Raw genomic sequence first — 20899 nt, 5'->3', positions numbered from 1 at the left:
AAAAAAGTGTTAAACAAAGCTAAATATATTTTATATTTGAGATTCTTCAAAGTAGCCACCCTTTGCGTTGATGACAACTTTGCACACTCTTGGGATTCTCTCAACCAGCTTTAACTGGAATGCTTTTCTAACAGTTATGAAGGAGTTCTCACATATGCTGTTGGCTGCATTTCTTTCACTCTGCGGTCCAACTCATCTCAAACCATCTCAACTGGGTTGAGGTTGGGTGTTTGTGGAAGCCAGGTCATCTGATGCAGCACTCCATGCAGTCCTTACACAGCACTCCATGCAGTCCTTACACAGCCTGGAGGTGTGTTGGGTCAGTGTCCTGTTGAAAAACAAATGATAGTCCCACTAAACGCAAACCAGATGGGATGGCGTATCCCTGCAGAATGCTTTGGTAGCCACGATGGTTAAGTGTGCCTTGAACTCTAACTAAATCACTGACAGTGTCACTAGCAAAGCCCCACACCATCACACCTCCTCCTCCATGCTTCACAGTGAGACACACATGCAGAGATTTTCCGTTCACCTACTCTGCGTCTCACAAAGACACGGCGGTTGGAGCCAAATTCTCAAATTTGGACTCATCAGACCAAAGAACAGATTTCCACCGGTTTAATGTCCATTGCTTGTGTTTCTTGGCCGAAGCAGTCTCTTATTGTTATTGGTGTCCTTTAGTAATGGTTTCTTTGCAGTAATTCGACCATGAAGGCCTGATTCATGCAGTCTCCTCTGAACAGTTGATGTTGAGATGTCTGTTACTTGAATAATTTATTTGGGCTGCAATTTCTGAGGCTGGTAACTCCAATGAACTTATCCTCTGCAGCAGAGTTAACTCTGGGTCTTCCTTTCCTGTGACGGTCCTCATGAGAGCCAGTTTCGTCATAGCGCTTTCAAAGTTCTTAATGTTTTGGATTGACTGACCTTCATTTCTTAAAGTAATGATGGACTGTCATTTCTCTTTGCTTATTTGAGCTGTTCTTGCCATAATATGGACTTGGTCTTTTACCAAATAGGTCTACCTTGTGTATACCACCCCTACATGATTCCATAGGTGTTATTTCATAGTTTTGATGTTTTCACTATTATTCTACAATGTAGGAAGTAGTACAAATAAAGAAAACCCTTGAATGAGTAGGTGTGTCCAAACCTTTTACTGGTAATGTATATCAAAAACCATGTCAGTGATTACATAGCTATCATGTTTCTACATCACATCACACAACATGTATTAATAAATCTGACTGATCAGGAAGTCTATTTAAGCAATAAGGCCAGAAGAGGTGTGGAATATGGCCGATATACCACGGCTAAGGGCTGTTCTCAGACACGGTGCAACACAGAGTTCCTGGATAATGCCCTTAGCCGTGGTATATGGGCCATATATCACAAACTGGTTACCAACGTGGTATACGGCCTCGTATACCATGTCTGTCAGCCAATCAACATTCAGGGCTCAAAACACCCCGTTTATAAGGCCCAAGGCGGTGTGGTATATGGACAATATCCCACGGCTAAGGGCCGTTCTTATGCGCAACGCGGAGTGCCTCGACACAACACTTAGCTGTGGTATATAGGCCATATATCACAAACCCCCTCCGAGGTGCCTTATTGCTATTATAAACTGGTTACCAATGTAATTACCAATGTATACGTTCTCAAATACCACGTCTGTCAGCAAATCAGCAATCAGGGCTCAAACCACATGTGAGAAATTACATATAAGAAACGAATTACATATAAGAAACTTTGCTTTGAGATGATATAACATGATTATAACCCACAACAACGATCTAATGGTCTGTCAAGGCATAATCTCCCTCCTGCCATGCCCGGCTAGAACATTCCAGAACCTTCCCAGCCTTTGATTGAGCTCACATGAGGCTTGTTTACCAATCAAGGCCGTGAATGACTGGATAATCAGCCTCAACCTTTTAAATTCTGCTGTTCTCACAGTTCCCTTCAACTACAGTTTCTCTTAGGAACCAAAAAAGTATATTTGCATAGTGAGGACACTTTGCATTGGCAGCACATGCTTCAGTGAGGCTCTGTGAGTGTTTATATCCCTGTGAGTTCAACATTTCATGACTGAGAGCTGTCCTTCATGACAACAGAACCCACAACAACCATGACTTTTATCACCATCTTCATCTGGATATTTGCCCTGTGTCTCCAAGGTAATATATTTGACTGAAATTGACCTGGACCATAGCAATAAATAAATAATCTACTTACAGTTGATGTTATATGATGTATTGGAGAAATGATACATGCCATCTCTATTTTAGAGTCCAGAGGGCAGTACACTGTGAATCAGACTCCTGCAGTGAAAGCTGTTTCAGAGGGTCACTCAGTCAGTCTCAGCTGTAAGACCAGCAGTGCTGTGTACAGTGACTTCTTTGGACAGAGGATGGCCTGGTACCAACAGAAACCTGGAGGAGCTCCTAAACTCCTAATATACTTAGCTAAAACCCTTCAGTCTGGGACTCCATCTAGATTCGTTGGCAGTGGGTCTGGGAGTGACTTCACTCTGACCATCAGTGGAGTCCAGGCTGAAGATGCAGGAGATTACTACTGTCAGAGTTACCACAGTGGTGATGTGTTCACACAGTGATACAGAGTCATACAAAAACCTCTGTCAGACTGTACAGTGACTGTACTGATACAGCTGGGACCTACTGCAGGTGATGAGGGGAAGAGACAGTGACATGGAACAATGGTTACTAGAGGAAGTAAACTGTGACGTGTGACAATATTAGAAAGCAATCATTCAGATCACATGACTATCCTCATCATCATCATAGTTATGACTTACAGTTTTGTCATGGCCTTTAAGTGTATATAAAAGTTATTTGATGTTTTGCAACACAATTCCTGTCCATATGCAAATCAAGATCTACAGAAGTTGAACTAAAGGTGTTATGACCTCAACATTACTTCAAAGTTACAATCACTTCAGCCCCCCAAACAAGTCCTCATATGGACCTCAACCAAATGTCTGATTTAAATGGATGTGATCTTCTAACATTATATTAACTATTTTAATGAGCAGGTTACTGACTGTTAGATCTGTTAATGAGACATGATGCTGGACTCAAACATAAGACACATTTACACTACATACAGTTTCTACATAAAGTATAATACCCATTTTATCTGTCATTAATTGCATGATGGCACATCTATTATGTCCCCCTCCCTGAATCCACCATAAAGGTTAAAACCTGTCCACTCCCTCACATCTGGCCCAGTCCAGGGTATTTCAGGCAGTGAAACTCTAGACTGGTAGCTGTGGGAGTGAAACTGATATTTACATAGACAGGGCTGGGTGGTTCTGCTTGTCCCAGAATAGAGCAGCAATGTCATCAGATGTTCACCCTGTTCCCAGGGGGTTGGAGATGGAGAAGATCTGGGGGAATATAATGGAGAAGTTTACACTACACATTATTGAAAACCATTGCTAAAAAATGTAATTTAATAAACTCATATTAAGAATTAAACATAGTAAATACACATATGTAATGGAAAGTAACTCATTATCAGTGTGAATTCTGAGAGCCTATCTTAGAGGTTTATTATCAAATATCACTCATTATCATCACTGGTATTGATGCTGCAGTATAACAGGATCATTCAGTTGTGTAAATGATTACAGAGTATTTGTTGGATCAGATGCCATTTTAATTATGTTTGAAAACATGAGAGTAGCTATATGCTGCGCCTTCTTCACGACGCTGTCTGTGTGGGTGGAACAATTCAGTTTGTCCGTGATGTGTACGCCGAGGAACTTAAAACTTACTACCCTCTCTACTACTGTCCCATCGATGTGGATAGTTGGGTGCTCCCTCTGCTGTTTCCTGAAGTCCACAATCATCTCCTTTGTTTTGTTGACGTTGAGTGTGAGGTTATTTTCCTGACACCACACTCTGAGGGCCCTCACCTCCTCCCTGTAGGCCGTCTCGTCGTTGTTGGTAATCAAGCCTACCACTGTAGTGTCGTCCGCAAACTTGATGATTGAGTTGGAGGCGTGTATGGCCACGCAGTCATGGCTAAACAGGGAGTACAGGAGAGGGCTCAGAACGCACCCTTGTGGGGCCCCAGTGTTGAGGATCAGCGAGGTGGAGATGTTGTTACCTACCCTCACCACCTGGGGACGACCCGTTAGGAAGTCCAGTACCCAGTTGCACAGCGTGGGGTTGAGACCCAGGGTCTCGAGCTTGATGACGAGTTTGGAGGGTACTATGGTGTTAAATGCTGAGCTGTAGTCGATGAACAGCATTCTCACATAGGTATTCCTCTTGTCCAGGTGGGTTAGGGCAGTGTGCAGTGTGGTTGAGATTGCATCGTCTGTGGACCTATTTGGGCGGAGTGGAAAATTGGAGTGGATATAGCGTGTCAGGTAGGGTGGAGGTGATATGGTCCTTGACTATTCTCTCAAAGCACTTCATGATGACGGAAGTGAGTGCTACGGGGCGGTAGTCGTTTGGCTCAGTTACCTTAGCTTTCTTGGGAACAGGGACAATGGTGGCCCTCTTGAAGCATGTGGGAACAGCAGACTGGGATAAGGATATATAATGTCTACAGAAACATATCAAACATTTTTTATAATCAATCCTCAGGTTGTTTTTAAAATATATATTTGATAATATATCAACCGGGAGTGTAGGTTTTTCAATAGGACAGGGAGAAACAATGGCCGCTTTACTCTGTTGCGCAAAACTCACTCTGAGAGCCCCCACCTATCCACTTACGCAATGTGATCTTTCTCGCTCATTTTTCAAAATAAAAGCCTGAGACTATTGACAGCTTAGGGAAGCCATAGAAAAAGGAATCTGGTTGATATCCCTTTAAATGGAGGATAGGCATGCATAGGAACAGAGATGTTTCAAAATAAGGCACTTCCTGATTGGATTTTCCTCAGGTTTTTGCCTGCAATATCAGTTCTGTTATACTCACAGACAATATTTTGACAGTTTTGAAACTTTAGAGTGTTTTCTATCCTAATCTGACAATTATATGTATATTCTAGTTTCTGGGGCTGAGAAATAGGCCGTTTCAAATGGGTACGTTTTTTAGCCAAAAACAAAATGACTGCCCCTACACAGAAAAGGTTAACATAATGCTAAGCTGTGTTGCACTTGTGATTTTATGAATATAAATATTTTTAGTAATATTTATTGTATGTAGCATTATGCTATTCAGCGGTTGTTGATGACACTTATCCCGTTAGTGGGATTGCAGCCATAACAAGTTAACACAGTGTCCAATGAAGGGCCAGAAGTATACAGAATGGTGTCGTCTACGTAGAGGTGGATCAGAGAATCACCAGAAGCAAGAGCGAAATCGTTGATCTGTACAGAGAAAAGAGTCGGCCCGAGGATCGAACCCTGTGGCACCCCCATAGCGACTGCCAGAGGTCCGGACAACAGGGCCTCCAATTTGACCTTAGAAAGGTAGGGTAGGATAGATATAGGTCTGTAGCAGTTAGGGTCTAGATTGTCTCCTCCTTTGAGGAGGGGTATGACCGCGGCAGCTTTCCAATCTTTGGGGATCTCAGACGATACGGAAGAGAGGTTGAACAGGCTAGTAATAGGGGTTGCAACAATTTCGGCAGATAATTTTAGAGAGAGGGTCAGATTGTTTAGCCCGGCTGATTTGTAGGGGTCCAGATTTTGCAGGTCTTTCATAACATCAGCTATCTGGATTTGGGTGAAGGAGAAATGGGGGAGGCTTAGGCGAGTTACTGTGTGGGGTGCAGGGCTGTTGACCGGGGTAGGTGTAGCCAGGTGGAAAGCATGACCAGCTGTAGAAAAATGCTTCTTGAAATTCTCAATTATTGCGGATTTATCGGTGGTGTCATGTATTGTCATATTATGTCTTGTTCCTGTTCTTTCTCTTCACTCCGTTTCCCTCTGCTGGTCGTATTAGGTTACCTTCTCTTCCTCTCCTTCCCCCAGCTGTTCCTCATTCTCTCTAACTACCTCGTTCACTCTTTTCCCACCTGTTCCCTTTTTCCCTCTGATTAGGTCTCTATTTCTCTCTCTGTTCCTGCTTCTTTCTTTGTCAGATTCTCGTTTGAGTTTCTCATGCCAGAACCAAACTATCGTCTTGTTTGCTTCACCCTTGTCCCATCCTGTCGGAATCTGCCTGTTCTTCTGATGCTACGTGTGATCAGGTACCTCTGTCCGCTACGACCCGCGCCTACCCAGAGAGACCAGCAGTCTGTCGCCGCAACCCAGCTATTCTCCTCTGCTGCTAAGAAGGGGACTCTTTTGTAAATATTCCGAATCTCCGGAGCCCAGAATCAATAACCCGCCGTGTTACTCTGGGGAGGCCACTGAATGCCGCTCGTTCCTCACCCAGTGTGATATTGTGTTTTCTCTCCAGCCCAACACTTACTCCAGGAGCACAGCTCGTATCGCCTACATCATATCTCTCCTTACTGGACGGGCTCGTGAGTGGGGCACGGCTATCTGGGAGGCGAGGGCTGAGTGTACTAACCAGTATCAGGACTTTAAGGAGGAGATGATACGGGTTTTTGATCGTTCTGTTTTTGGGGAGGAAGCTTCCAGGGTCCTGGCTTCCCTATGTCAAGGTAATCGATCCATAACAGATTACTCTATTGAGTTTCGCACTCTTGCTGCCTCCAGTGACTGGAACGAGCCAGCTTTGCTCGCTCGTTTTCTGGAGGGTCTCCGCGCTGAGGTAAAGGATGAGATTCTCTCCCGGGAGGTTCCCTCCAGCGTGGATTCCTTGATTGAACTCGCTATTCGCATAGAGCGACGGGTTGATCTTCGTCACCGAGCTCGGGAAAGGAGCTCGCGTTCTCCGTTGCCCCCTCTCCCGCATCACTACCATCTTCCTCCGCCGGCTCGGGTGCTGAGCCTATGCAGCTGGGGGGTATCCGCATCTCGACTAAGGAGAGGGAACAGAGAATCACCAACCGCCTCTGTCTCTATTGCGGTTCCGCTGGTCATTTTGTCACTTCATGTCCAGTAAAAGCCAGAGCTCATCAGTAAGAGGAGGGCTACTGGTGAGCGCTACTACTCTGGTCTCTCCTTCAAGATCCTGCACTACCTTGTCGGCCCATCTACGCTGGACCGGTTCGTCAGCTTCCTGCAGTGCCTTGATAGACTCTGGGGCGGAGGGCTGCTTTATGGACGCGACCTGGGCTCGGGAACATGACATTCCGCTCAGACAGTTAAAGGAGCCCACGGCCTTGTTCGCTCTGGATGGGAGTCCTCTCCCCGGGATTCAGCGTGAAACGCTACCTTTAACCCTCACTGTCTCTGGTAATCATAGCGAAACCATTTCTTTTTTAATTTTTCGTTCACCTTTTACACCTGTTGTTTTGGGTCATCCCTGGCTAGTTTGTCATAATCCTTCTATTAATTGGTCTAGTAATTCTATCCTCTCCTGGAACGTCTCTTGTCATGTGAAATGTTTAATGTCTGCTATCCCTCCTGTTTCCTCTGTCTCTTCTTCACAGGAGGAGCCTGGTGATTTGACGAGGGTGCCGGAGGAATATCACGATCTGCGCACGGTGTTCAGTCGGTCCAGGGCCACCTCTCTTCCTCCGCACCGGTCGTATGATTGTAGTATTGATCTCCTTCCAGGAACCACCCCCCCCGGGGTAGACTATACTCTCTGTCGGCTCCCGAACGTAAGGCTCTCGAAGATTATTTGTCTGTAGCTCTCGACGCCGGTACCATAGTCCCCTCCTCCTCTCCCGCCAGAGCGGTGGTTTTTTTGTTAAGAAGAAGGACGGGTCCCTGCGCCCCTGCATAGATTATCGAGGGCTGAATGACATAACAGTTAAGAATCGTTATCCGCTTCCTCTTATGTCTTCAGCCTTCGAGATCCTGCAGGGAGCCAGGTTTTTCACTAAGTTGGACCTTCGTAACGCTTACCATCTCGTGCGCGTCAGGGAGGGGGACGAGTGGAAAACGGCGTTTAACACTCCGTTAGGGCACTTTGAATACCGGGTTCTTCCTTTCGGCCTCGCAAACGCTCCAGCTGTCTTTCAGGCATTAGTAAATGACGTCCTGAGAGACATGCTGAACATCTTTGTTTTCGTCTACCTTGACGATATCCTGATTTTTTCACCGTCACTCCAGATTCATGTTCAGCACGTTTGACGTGTCCTCCAGCGCCTTTTAGAGAATTGTCTTTATGTGAAGGCTGAGAAGTGCACTTTTCATGCCTCCTCCATCACATTTCTCGGTTCTGTTATTTCCGCTGAAGGCATTAAGATGGATCCCGCTAAGGTCCAAGCTGTCATTGATTGGCCGGTTCCTAAGTCACGCGTCGAGCTGCAGCGCTTTCTCGGCTTCGCAAATTTCTATCGTCGTTTCATCCGTAATTTCGGTCAGGTGGCAGCTCCCCTCACAGCCCTTACTTCTGTCAAGACGTGCTTTAAGTGGTCCGATTCCGCCCAGGGAGCTTTTGATCTTCTCAAGAATCGCTTTACATCCGCACCTATCCTTGTTACACCTGACGTCTCTAGACAGTTCGTTGTCGAGGTTGACGCGTCAGAGGTGGGCGTGGGAGCCATTCTTTCTCAGCGCTCCCTCTCTGACGACAAGGTCCACCCTTGCGCGTATTTTTCTCATCGCCTGTCGCCGTCGGAACGTAACTATGATGTGGGAAACCGCGAACTGCTCGCCATCCGCTTAGCCCTAGGCGAATGGCGACAGTGGTTGGAGGGGGCGACCGTTCCTTTTGTCGTTTGGACTGACCATAGGAACCTTGAGTACATCCGTTCTGCCAAACGACTTAATGCGCGTCAGGCTCGTTGGGCGCTGTTTTTCGCTCGTTTCGAGTTCGTAATTTCTTATCGTCCGGGCTCTAAGAACACCAAGCCTGATGCTTTATCTCGTCTCTTCAGTTCTTCAGTAGTCTCCACCGACCCCGAGGGGATTCTCCCTGAGGGGCGTGTTGTCGGGTTGACTGTCTGGGGAATTGAGAGGCAGGTAAAGCAAGCACTCACTCACACTCCGTCGCCGCGCGCTTGTCCTAGGAACCTTCTTTTCGTTCCCGTTCCTACTCGTCTGGCCGTTCTTCAGTGGGCTCACTCTGCCAAGTTAGCCGGCCACCCCGGCGTTCGGGGTACGCTTGCTTCTATTCGCCAGCGGTTTTGGTGGCCCACTCGGGAGCTTGACACGCGTCGTTTTGTGGCTGCTTGTTCGGTCTGCGCGCAGACTAAGTCTGGTAACTCCCCTCCTGCCGGCCGTCTCAGACCGCTTCCCATTCCCTCTCGACCGTGGTCTCACATCGCCTTAGATTTTATCACCGGACTGCCTTCGTCAGCGGGGAAGACTGTTATTCTTACGGTTGTCGATAGGTTCTCTAAGGCGGCTCATTTTATTCCCCTCGCTAAGCTCCCTTCTGCTAAAGAAACGGCACAAATCATCATCGAGAATGTTTTCAGAATTCATGGCCTTCCGTCAGACGTCGTTTCGGACAGGGGTCCGCAATTCACGTCTCAATTTTGGAGGGAGTTTTGCCGTTTGATTGGAGCTTCCGTCAGTCTCTCTTCCGGCTTTCACCCTCAGTCTAACGGTCAAGCAGAACGGGCCAATCAGACTATTGGTCGCATCTTACGCAGTCTTTCTTTTCGTAACCCTGCGTCTTGGTCAGAACAGCTCCCCTGGGCAGAATACGCCCACAACTCGCTTCCTTCGTCTGCGACCGGTCTATCTCCTTTTCAGAGTAGCCTCGGGTACCAGCCTCCGCTGTTCTCGTCTCAGCTCGCCGAGTCCTGCGTCCCCTCCGCTCAGGCTTTTGTCCAACGTTGTGAGCGCACCTGGAAGAGGGTCAGGTCTGCACTTTGCCGTTATAGGGCGCAGACTGTGAGAGCCGCTAATAAGCGTAGAACTAAGAGTCCTAGATATTGTCGCGGTCAGAGAGTATGGCTCTCCACTCAAAACCTTCCCCTTAAGACAGCTTCTCGCAAGTTGACCCCGCGGTTCATTGGTCCGTTCCGTATTTCTCAGATCATTAATCCTGTCGCAGTGCGACTTCTTCTCCCGCGATATCTTCGTCGCGTCCACCCGGTCTTCCATGTCTCCTGTGTTAAGCCCGTTCTTCGCGCCCCCGCTCGTCTTCCCCCCCATCCTTGTCGAGGGCGCACCTATCTACAGGGTCCGTAAGATTTTGGACATGCGTCCTCGGGGCCGTGGTCATCAGTACCTAGTAGATTGGGAGGGGTACGGTCCTAAGGAAAGGAGTTGGGTTCCCTCTCGGGACGTGCTGGACCGTTCGCTGATCGATGATTTCCTCCGTTGCCGCCAGGTTTCCTCCTCGAGTGCGCCAGGAGGCGCTCGGTGAGTGGGGGGTACTGTCATGTATTGTCATATTATGTCTTGTTCCTGTTCTTTCTCTTCACTCCGTTTCCCTCTGCTGGTCGTATTAGGTTACCTTCTCTTCCTCTCCTTCCCCCAGCTGTTCCTCATCTTCTCTAACTACCTCGTTCACTCTTTTCCCACCTGTTCCCTTTTTCCCTCTGATTAGGTCTCTATTTCTCTCTCTGTTCCTGCTTCTTTCTTTGTCAGATTCTCGTTTGAGTTTCTCATGCCAGAACCAAACTATCGTCTTGTTTGCTTCACCCTTGTCCCATCCTGTCGGAATCTGCCTGTTCTTCTGATGCTACGTGTGATCAGGTACCTCTGTCCGCTACGACCTGCGCCTACCCAGAGAGACCAGCAGTCTGTCGCCGCAACCCAGCTATTCTCCTCTGCTGCTAAGAAGGGGACTCTTTTGTAAATATCAGAAGGACTTTCTGTTTCATTTGTCGCCCTCTCTGAGGGTTGTCTATTTTGCCATTTTTCTATATCTGAAGAGGATCTATGTCTTCCCTGTGTTTTTACATTAAAGGACTGTTTTTGTTAAACCGCTTTTGGGTCCTCACTCAAGTTCATAACAGGTGGTGACAGTGTTTCCTAGCCTCAGTGCAGTGGGCAGCTGGGAGGAGGTGCTCTTATTGTCCATGGACTTTACAGTGTCCCAGAACTTTTTGGAGTTTGTGCTATAGGATGTACATTTCTGTTTGAAAAAGCTAGCCTTAACTTTCCTAACTGCCTGTGTATATTGGTTCCTAACTTCCCTGAAAAACTGCATATCATAGCAGGGGCTATTCGAAGGTGCACAAAGGTAGGTCATGGCTAATATTGCCGACAGCTATGTAATTTATTTGAAGACGCACAAAGAACGGTAAGTCGTGGCTGATATAGCCAACAGCTATATAATGTATTACTTTACTAGTGTAGCAGATAGGCTAACATAACTTTAAATCAATGAGCCTCCACACAGTCAGTCAGTGCGGGAACGTGATCATTGCACCCAAGATTGAGCTACAACTGGCTAGGCAGTTGGTAGCCTAAATCCTGCTACTGTTACTGCTGTTCCTAAAACCATTGACATATGTTAGCCTACTGTAACCACACAGAGAGAGAGAGTGTGTGCGTGTGTTAAGGTTGGTCGATTGTGTACAAGATTACATCGCCCGACTGCGCCCCATAGCGATCCTCGATAGTCGATCACTATTGGGGGGGGGGTCTTTCTCATGGAAATATAACGTTTATTTGTAAAGTAATAAATATATAGATATTTTTAAAAGCATTCATGTTTTGCGTAAATGTAATATGCTAACCATTACTCTTGTTAAAAATATGAAATGGTATTACATTTGGTGAAGAGCACATTATGACTTGTTTAGGACTCGAAACTCAAAGTTTAGGACTTGAAACTTGACTTGATACTTGACGGCCTTGACTTGAGACTTGACTCGGACTTGCCTGTCTTGACTTGGGGATTGACTTGGGACTTGAGTGCTAAGACTTGAGACTTGAGACTTGAGGAGAGGAGAGGAGAGGAGAGGAGAGGAGAGGAGAGGAGAGGAGGGAGAGGGAGAGGAGAGGAGAGGAGAGAGGAGAGGAGAGGAGAGGAGGGAGAGGAGAGGAGAGGAGAGGAGGAGAGGAGAGGAGAGGAGAGGAGAGGAGAGGAGAGGAGAGACTGTGTTATCAGTGAACAAAACCATTTCAGATCAACAATACACACAGAATAAATAATTAACTGGTGGTTCTTCCTTTAAAAGTTCTGAGCTTATGCCGTGACCGTTTGTGGTAGATGGTGGCAGATTGTGGTAAATTGCATCATTCTGTTATGGCACCACACTATCACAAGGGGGAGGTAGAATGCTGATCTATCTGTAGTCTAAACTGTGGCACAAATTGACTATCTTTTCCTAAATTAATGGAGGTGTTTTCAGTCTGAGAGTCTCTCTTCTCTGGCACTAGAGTCCTGCATCAGGCAACAACAACAAAAAGTAGCTGGCGGTGGTCCTGGAGTTGAGAGAGAATTTGGGTAAATATAATAGCGCAAATACACTTGAATACACATGTGGACTGACGTTTTTCGATAAATAGGCAAGGTGGGCTTTTGGTTTCTCAATTTTATATTTTTAGACAATACAAAGCACACACATACAAACAACAACTACACCACACCTGCCCAGACCCACCTGCTCACACCCCCATCTCCAGCGCCCGCATCACTCTGCCACATTGCACCATTTTGTTTCTCTCCATCGCCCACACGCACTTTAAACATTTGGATAATAAAGCATTTAAAAGGCTGACATTTGCTGATTTTAATACTTCTGATTGGCAAATTTCTAATTCCACCCATAGCATGGATTATTATAACCTAATGAAAAATAAAGTGAGTTTCTGGAACACGGAGTCCTTCTTTGCTGATGTGAAGAAGAAACTGAATGAAAGAGAATCCAGCGAGGATTTGTCAGCATAAAGCTGAGTGACTCACTCATTAATGGCTTTGGATCAAAACAAATAAGTACCAACATTATTTCTGATTGTCTTTAATAAATAAATGCTTTGAGTTTTTTGACCAAGTTAATCTGCTCATGCTGTGTGTGATAAATTATTTGTGACATTGTGGTTACAATGAACAACATTTCTAACTCACCTAACGAAAAATGCATCAAGCATTATATGCATTTTTTTTAAATCGAATTATATTATATATTTGTACCACTTTAGATGCTGTGGTTTTATTTGCAGTAGTGATGGACCACTGGAGGCATTTTGAAAACATGTTTTCAAACATTTGTTTTTCACAAGTATAGCAGGTTGTGAACTCTACAAACAATGTTTCCATGATGGGCTATTAACAGGACAATAGACTCAATACCTCAATTTATTTACAACATAATAGTTTAATAGCCCAGCTACTGTAGGTGTGAAAATCCCCCCAATTTGCAATGTTTCAATGCTTAAAACCTCTTAGAACTCTTCCATCCCGGATCCGGTATATTTGTCATCAGCAACGCTGAATCGCATAGCGCAACAGTCAAATAATATTACTAGAAAATATTCATGAAATCACAAGTGTACTATAGCGAAACACAGCTTAGCCTTTTGTTAATCACCCTGTCATCTCAGATTTTGAAGATATGCTTTACAGCGAAAGCAATACAAGCGTTTGTGTAAGTTTATCGATAGCATAACAAAACAATAAGTACACCTAGCATCAGGTAACTTGGTCACAAAAATCAGAAAAGCAATCAAATTAATCATTTACCTTTGATGATCTTCGGATGTTTTCACTCACGAGACTCCCAGTTAGACAGCAAATGTTCCCTTTGTTCCATAAAGATATTTTTTATATATTTAGTTTGGTGCGTTATGCCCAGGAATCCACCGGAAAGAGCGGTCACGACAACGCAGACAAATATTCAAAATTATATCCATAATTTCCACAGAAACATGTCAAGCGTTTTTTATAATCAATCCTCAAGGTGTTTTTCAAATATCTATTCGATAATATATCAACCGGGACAGTTGGCTTTTCACTAGGACCGGGAGTAACAATGGCCGCCTCTCTCTTTTGCTCACAAATCACTCTGAGAGCCCCCACCTGTCCACTTACGCAATGTCGTCATTCACGCTCATTCTTCAAAATAAATGCCTGAAACTATGTCTAAAGGCTGTTGACACCTTAGGGAAGCCATAGAAAATGGAATCTGGTTGATATCCCTTTCAATGGGCAATAGGGATGCATAGGAACACAAGGGTTTCAAAATAAGAATCACTTCCTGATTGGATTTTTCTCAGGCTTTCGCCTGCATATCAGTTCTGTTATACTCACAGACAGTATTTTTACAGTTTTGGAAACTTTAGAGTGTTTTCTATCCTAAGCTGTCAATTATATGCATATTCTAGCATCTGGTCCTGAGAAATAGGCCGTTTACTTTGGAAACTTTATTTTTCCAAACATAAAAATAGTGCCCCTAGCTTCAAGAGGTTACATCACAGAACCTGAGAACTGAACAATATCCATGTTTTGGAGAAAGTGTAAACGATCTGTGGAGAAGCCAGCTATGACCCGGTCCATTTTGTTTTATGATTGTGCCCTCAGGAACTCGAAAGTCTTACATTTCTAACTCAAAAACTCAAAACCTCATGCAACCGCAAAATGTCAGATGAAGCATATACTGTACAGTATTTGTTCATCAACATCTTTATGCTTTAGTTAAAATACTTTCAAAATGCAGATGTTTATTTCAACTACTATACATCTCAGCTACATTTTATTTGAGCTTCTCCCCCAGCTCCACGACCACGGGTAAAACCTTGCTGAAATGATCAATGTACTTGAAAATGAGTCGGAGCTGAGAGGATCACCAAAACTAAAGGTATTTTGGTTTCAGTAAATTGTCTTTAAAAAAAATAGATTGCCTGGCAATGTGTAGGCATACTATGTAATAAAATTGATAATTGCGTACTAAAAACGTGAATGTGTTTTTGCAGAGCATACAACCATGCCGACGACCTTGCCGACCCCTCCTGTCTCAGTCTCCAGTATTTATGCTGCAATAGTTTTTGTGTTGGGGTGCAAGGGTCAGTCTGTCATATCTGGAGTTTCTCTCCTGTCTTACCGGAGTCCTGTGTGAATTTAAGTATGCTCCCTCTAATTCTCTCTCTTTCTCTTTCTCAATCTCTGTTTCTCTTTCTCCCTCTCTTCTCTCAGAGGACCTGAGCCCTTGGACCATGCCTGCTGTCTCTAACTCTGAATGATCGGCTATGAAAAGCCAACTGACATTTACGCCTGAGGTGCTGACCTGTTGCACCCTCTACAACCACTGTTACCACCACTACAACCACCATTATTATCTGACCCTGCTGGTCATCAATGCTACCTTATATAATGTTACATACCCTACATTATTCATCTCATATGCATACGTATATACTGTACTCTATATCATCTACTGCATCCTTATGTAATGCATGTATCACTAGCCACTTTAACTATGCCACTTTGTTTACATACTCATCTCATATGTATATACTGTACTCGATACCATCTACTGTATCTTGCCTATGCCGCTCTGTACCATCACTCATTCATATATCTTTATGTACATATTCTTTATCCCCTTACACTGTGTATAAGACAGTAGTTTTGGAATTGTTAGTTAGATTACTTGTTGGTTATTACTGCATTGTCGGATCTAGAAGCACAAGCATTTCGCTACACTCGCATTAACATCTGCTAACCATGTGTATGTGAAAAATAAAATTTGATTTGATTTGATCTATGAATTTTCAAACATCTTGGCCATGTACTGCTATAATCTCCACCCGGTACAGCCAGAAGAGGACTGGCCACCCCTCAGAGCCTGGTTCCTCTCTAGGTTTCTTCCTGGGTTCCAGCCTTTCTAGGGCTTCTACATCTGCATTGCTTGCTGTTTGGTGTTGCTGTTCCACACCACAACTTTTAAATTAAGAACCACTGTAAATGCTAATAAAAAAACTCTGATGTATTTTTAGACAAAACCATCCATCAGATAAATGTAAGTTACACTCATGCTCTGCATTTTAGCACATCAAGAGCAACAGTTCAATCTTGGTTTCAGCAGACCAGAGAATCTTAGGGTGCCTTTTGGCAAACTCCAAGCAGGCTGTCATGTGCCTTTTACTGAGGAGTGGCTTCTGTCTGGCCCCTCTACAGTTGAAGTCGGAAGTTTACATACACTTAGGTTGGAGTCAATTAAACTTGTTTTTCAACCACTCCACAAATTTCTAGCTAACAAACTATAATTTTGGCAAGTCGGTTAGGACATCTACTTTGTGCATGACTGTAATGGCTGTTGGAAGGAGGTGAGGACCAAGGTGCAGCGTCGTATGTGTTCATGATCTTTATTAACTGAACTGAACACTGAATAACCAAAACGAGAACGAACGAAACCGAAACAGTTCTGTCTGGTGCAGACACAAAAACAGAAAACTACCCACACCACACAGGTGGGAAAAGGCTACCTAAGTATGGTTCTCAATCAGAGACAACGATAGACAGCTTCCTCTGATTGAGAACCACACCCGGCCAAACACACAGAAATAGAAAACATAGAAGACAAAACATAGAATGCCCACCCTTACTCACGCCCTGACCAAACCAAAATAGAGACATAAAAAGGATCTCTAAAGTCAGGGCGTGACAATGACACAAGTCATTTTTCCAACAATTGTTTACAGATTATTTCACTTATAATTCACGATATCACAATTCCAGTGGATCAGAAGTTTACATACTCTAAGTTGACTATGCCTTTAAAAACAGCTTGGAAAATTTCAGAAAATTATGTCATGGCTTAGGAAGCTTCTAATTGACTCAAATTATGTCAATTAGCCTAAGAGATGGTTGGCTTCCTGGAAGGTTCTCCCATCTCCACAGAAGAACTCTGAAGCTGTCAGAGTGACCATCGTGTTCTTGGTCACCTCCCTGACCAAGGCCCTTCTCCCCCGATTGCTCAGTTTGGCCAGGAGGCCAGCTCTAGGAAGAGTCTTGTTGGTTCCAAACTTCTTTCATTTAAGAATGATTTAGGCCACTGTTCTTGGGGACCTTCAATGCTGCAGAAAAGTATTGGTACCATTCCCCATTCCACAGATCTGTGCCTCGACAGAATCCTGACTCGGAGCTCTATGGACAATTCCTTCGACCACATGGCTTGGTTTTTGCTCTGACATGCACTGTCACCTGTGGGACCTTACATAGGCAGGTGTGCCTTTCCAAATCATGTGCAATATTTGAATCTACCACAAGTGGACTCCAATCAAGTTGTAGAAACATCTCAAGGATGATCAATGGAAACAGGATGCTACTGAGCTCAATTTTGAGTCTTACAGCAAAATGTCAGAATTTCTGTTTTAGTTTTTCTTTTTAAAGTTGTACAATTTTCTAAATAACTGTTTTGCTTTGTCATTATGAGGTATTGTGTGTAGATTGATGAATACATTTTTCTTTTTTAAATTCAGAATATGTCTGTAACGTAAGAAAATGTGGAAAAAGTCAAGGGGTCTGAACACTTTTCAAATGCACTGTATGATTTTACTTCCAAATAAACTTGGTGGTATGTGAACAATTATTTCACTTTGGAGACTCTGCCCACTAAAAATCTACCAATCTGTCCACATAAATCTTAAAAAATATATAGCCTAGAAGTCTTTCCACTGGAGAAGATGATAACATCTCATAACGTTGTTCATTAGCATGATTACATTTAGTTTTATGGGAGAAACACAAAAATGGACTTAATGTTCAGGACCAGTTTTGTGCCGCTTCCAAAAGTGTACCACAGTGATTCATTGTGGTGAAGTCTCCGTACAAAAACCTCCTTCACACAGGAGTGAGCATCTTTATGTACAGAGCAATCTCAGTACCACTGAAGCACTAGTATAATACAGTAAGTACTAATAGTACTGAAGTCCTAGTATAATACAATGGGGACTGATAGTACTGAAGTCCTAGTATTATACAGTAAGGACTAATAGTACTGAAGTCCTAGTATAATACAGTAAGTACTAACAGTACTGAAGTCCTAGTATAATACAATGGGGACTGATAGTACTGAAGTCCTAGTATAATACAATAGGGACTGATTGTACTGAAGTACTAGTATAATTCAATAGGCACTGATAGTACTGAAGAACTAGTATAATACAACAGGGACTGATAGTACTGAAATATTAGCATAATACAATAGGGACTGATAGTTATGAAGTACAAGTATAATACAATAAGGACATATAGTACTGAAGTACTAGTATAATACAATAGGGACTGATTGTACTGAAGTACAAGTATAATACAATAAGGACATATAGTACTGAAATATTAGTATAATACAATAGGCACTGATAGTACTGAAGAACTAGTATAATACAATAGGGACTGATAGTACTGAAGTACTGGTATAATACAATAAGGACATATAGTACTGAAGTACTAGTATAATACAATAGGGACTGATTGTACTGAAGTACAAGTATAATACAATAAGGACATATAGTACTGAAATATTAGTATAATACAATAGGCACTGATAGTACTGAAGAACTAGTATAATACAATAGGGACTGATAGTACTGAAGTACTGGTATAATACAACAGGGACTGATAGTACTGAAGTACTAATATAATACAATGGGGACTGATAGTACTGAAGTACGAGTATAATGCAATAGGGACAGATAGTTCTGAGTTCTGAGTATAATTCACAGTAGAATGCAGATAATAAAGTTTCCAGCTTGGATCAACGATTTACACTATCAGGTATTTGTAACGGTTGTCGGTGGAAGAAGGTGAGGACAAATGCTCAGAGTGATACGTGTTAACCATTATTTTAGTAAACCTGAACACTAAATACAAAACAATTAAAGAACAACCGAAACAGCTCTGTCAGGTGCAACACACACTAAACAGAAAATATAATCACCCACAAATCAAGGGTGAAAACAGGCTGCCTAAGTATGGTTCTCAATCAGGGACAACGATTGACAGCCTCCTCTGATTGAGAACCATACCAGGCCAAACACAGAAATACCAACTCATAGAAAAACAAACATAGACAACCCATCCAACTCACGCCCTGACCATACTAAAACAAAGACATAACAAAAGAACTAAGGTCAGAACGTGCAGTATTTTTTTTCTTTTCATTTAGGTATTCAAAACATGACACAATTATGTTATGAATGTGGGTCCTTACCAGCAAGATCATTTAAATATTAAACTTTGCATAGACAGCACATGCTTCAGGGCTCTGGGAGTGTTCATAGCCCTGTCAGACCATTCATGACTGAGAGCTGTCCTTCATGAAAAGGGAACCCACAACCATGACTTTTATCACCTTATTCATCTGGACACTTGCCTTCTACATACAATGTATAATAATAATTAATATCTAAGTAATGATAATTGAGTAAGTAAAATATGATTATCTCAATGTATGTATTATATAATTTTAGATGTTCAAAAGTGTTTTGTTTGTTTCTCTCACTATTGAATATTCAGAATCCAGAGGACAGTACACTCTGACTCAGACACCTGCAGTGAAAGCTGTTGGCACTGGAGAGAAAGTCAACATTGGCTGTAAACTAAGCAGTGGTATATATGGTAATTACCTAGCCTGGTACCTACAGAGACCTGGAGAAGCTCCTAAACTCCTAATTTATCAGATAAACAACATGTTAACTGGGACTCCATCTAGATTCAGTGGCAGTGGATCTGGGAGTGACTTCACTCTGACCATCAGTGGAGTCCAGGCTGAAGATGCAGGAGATTACTACTGTCAGAGTTACCACAGTGGTGATGTGTTCACACAGTGATACAGAGTCGTACTAAAACCTCCCTCAGTCAGACTGCACAGTGACTGTACTGATACAGATGGGACCTACTGCAGGTGATGAGGGGGAAGATACAGTGACATGGAACACTGATCAGTAGAGGAGGTCAACTTTGAATATGTTTACAAAGCATCATTCAAATCACATGTTCCCCATCATCATCATCCTCACGCTTGTGAAAAATTATTGTCATGGTTGAAAAGTTCACTCAAATGAAGTTTTAAAACACACACTATCTGTTCATATGCAGAGTCAGATCTCCAGATGTAAAAAATAAATAATGGTGAATTTACACCAGCATCAGCCCCCTAAATCAAATCCCCATGTGTACCTCACAACCAGATATGAATGTGATCATCTAGCATTATATGAACTTTCTTGATAAGCAGGTTACTGACTGTAACATCTGTGAATGAGACACGATGATGGGCTCAAATATGAAACATGTTTGAATAATATATATTTTATCTGTCATTAATTATATGATGGAATATCTGTTTTTGTAACTGCCCTGAATCCACCAAAGAGGTTAGGACCAGTCACTCCCTCATATCTGTCCCAGTCCAGGTTATTTCAGGCAGTGAAACTGTTCAACTTCTAGACTGGTAGCTGTGGGAGTGAAACTGAGATTTACATAGACAGGGCTGGGTGGTTCTGCTTGTCCCAGAATAGAGCAGCACTGTCACCAGATGTTCACTCTGTTCCCAGAGGGTTGGAGGAAGAGAAGACTCTATGACTATCGTGAAGCAGTGATACTGGCTATATTATGAGGATCATGTCAAATAAATGTAGTTTAATGTAGGTTTGAGCACATTGGTGAGAGTCCAAGATATTGATCAAATGTTCAATAACATTAGTTTACTCTCTTTATGAGTCTATAAATCAAGACGTTAAACAACTGTCCAAGAAAAATGAATACCATCTACTGCATGTGTCAAGACGTCTCCTGTTAACATTGTAGTACTATTATTATTTTACTGTTATTTAACTAGGCAAGTCAGTTACAAACAAATTCTTATTTTCAATGATGGCGTATGAACAGTTGATTTTTATTTTATCAGCTTGGGGATTCAATCTGTTACAAGTCCAATGCTCTAACCACTACGCTACCTGCCGCCCCATGTAGCTTGTCCTCTCCTGTTAATCTGTTAGCATTGTAGTATCTAGACCTCTCCTGTTAATCTGTTAAC

General features: G+C 43.2%; 1 gene segment (V, D, J or C); it reads left to right on the top strand.

Moving 5' to 3' along the window:
- The first annotated feature begins 2070 nt into the window (after positions 1 to 2070).
- LOC112234232 lies at positions 2071 to 19717 on the top strand. The segment is given in 3 exon segments: positions 2071 to 2180; positions 2292 to 2499; positions 19574 to 19717. Coding segments are annotated over 3 exon segments (399 nt in total).
- The last annotated feature ends 1182 nt before the right edge of the window (positions 19718 to 20899 follow it).

The sequence above is a fragment of the Oncorhynchus tshawytscha genome, linkage group LG17 (assembly GCF_018296145.1).
Source record: "Oncorhynchus tshawytscha isolate Ot180627B linkage group LG17, Otsh_v2.0, whole genome shotgun sequence".
NCBI lineage: Eukaryota > Metazoa > Chordata > Actinopteri > Salmoniformes > Salmonidae > Oncorhynchus > Oncorhynchus tshawytscha.
The sequence above is the reverse complement of the archived record's forward strand: the minus strand, read 5'-3'. Positions and strand labels throughout refer to the sequence as shown.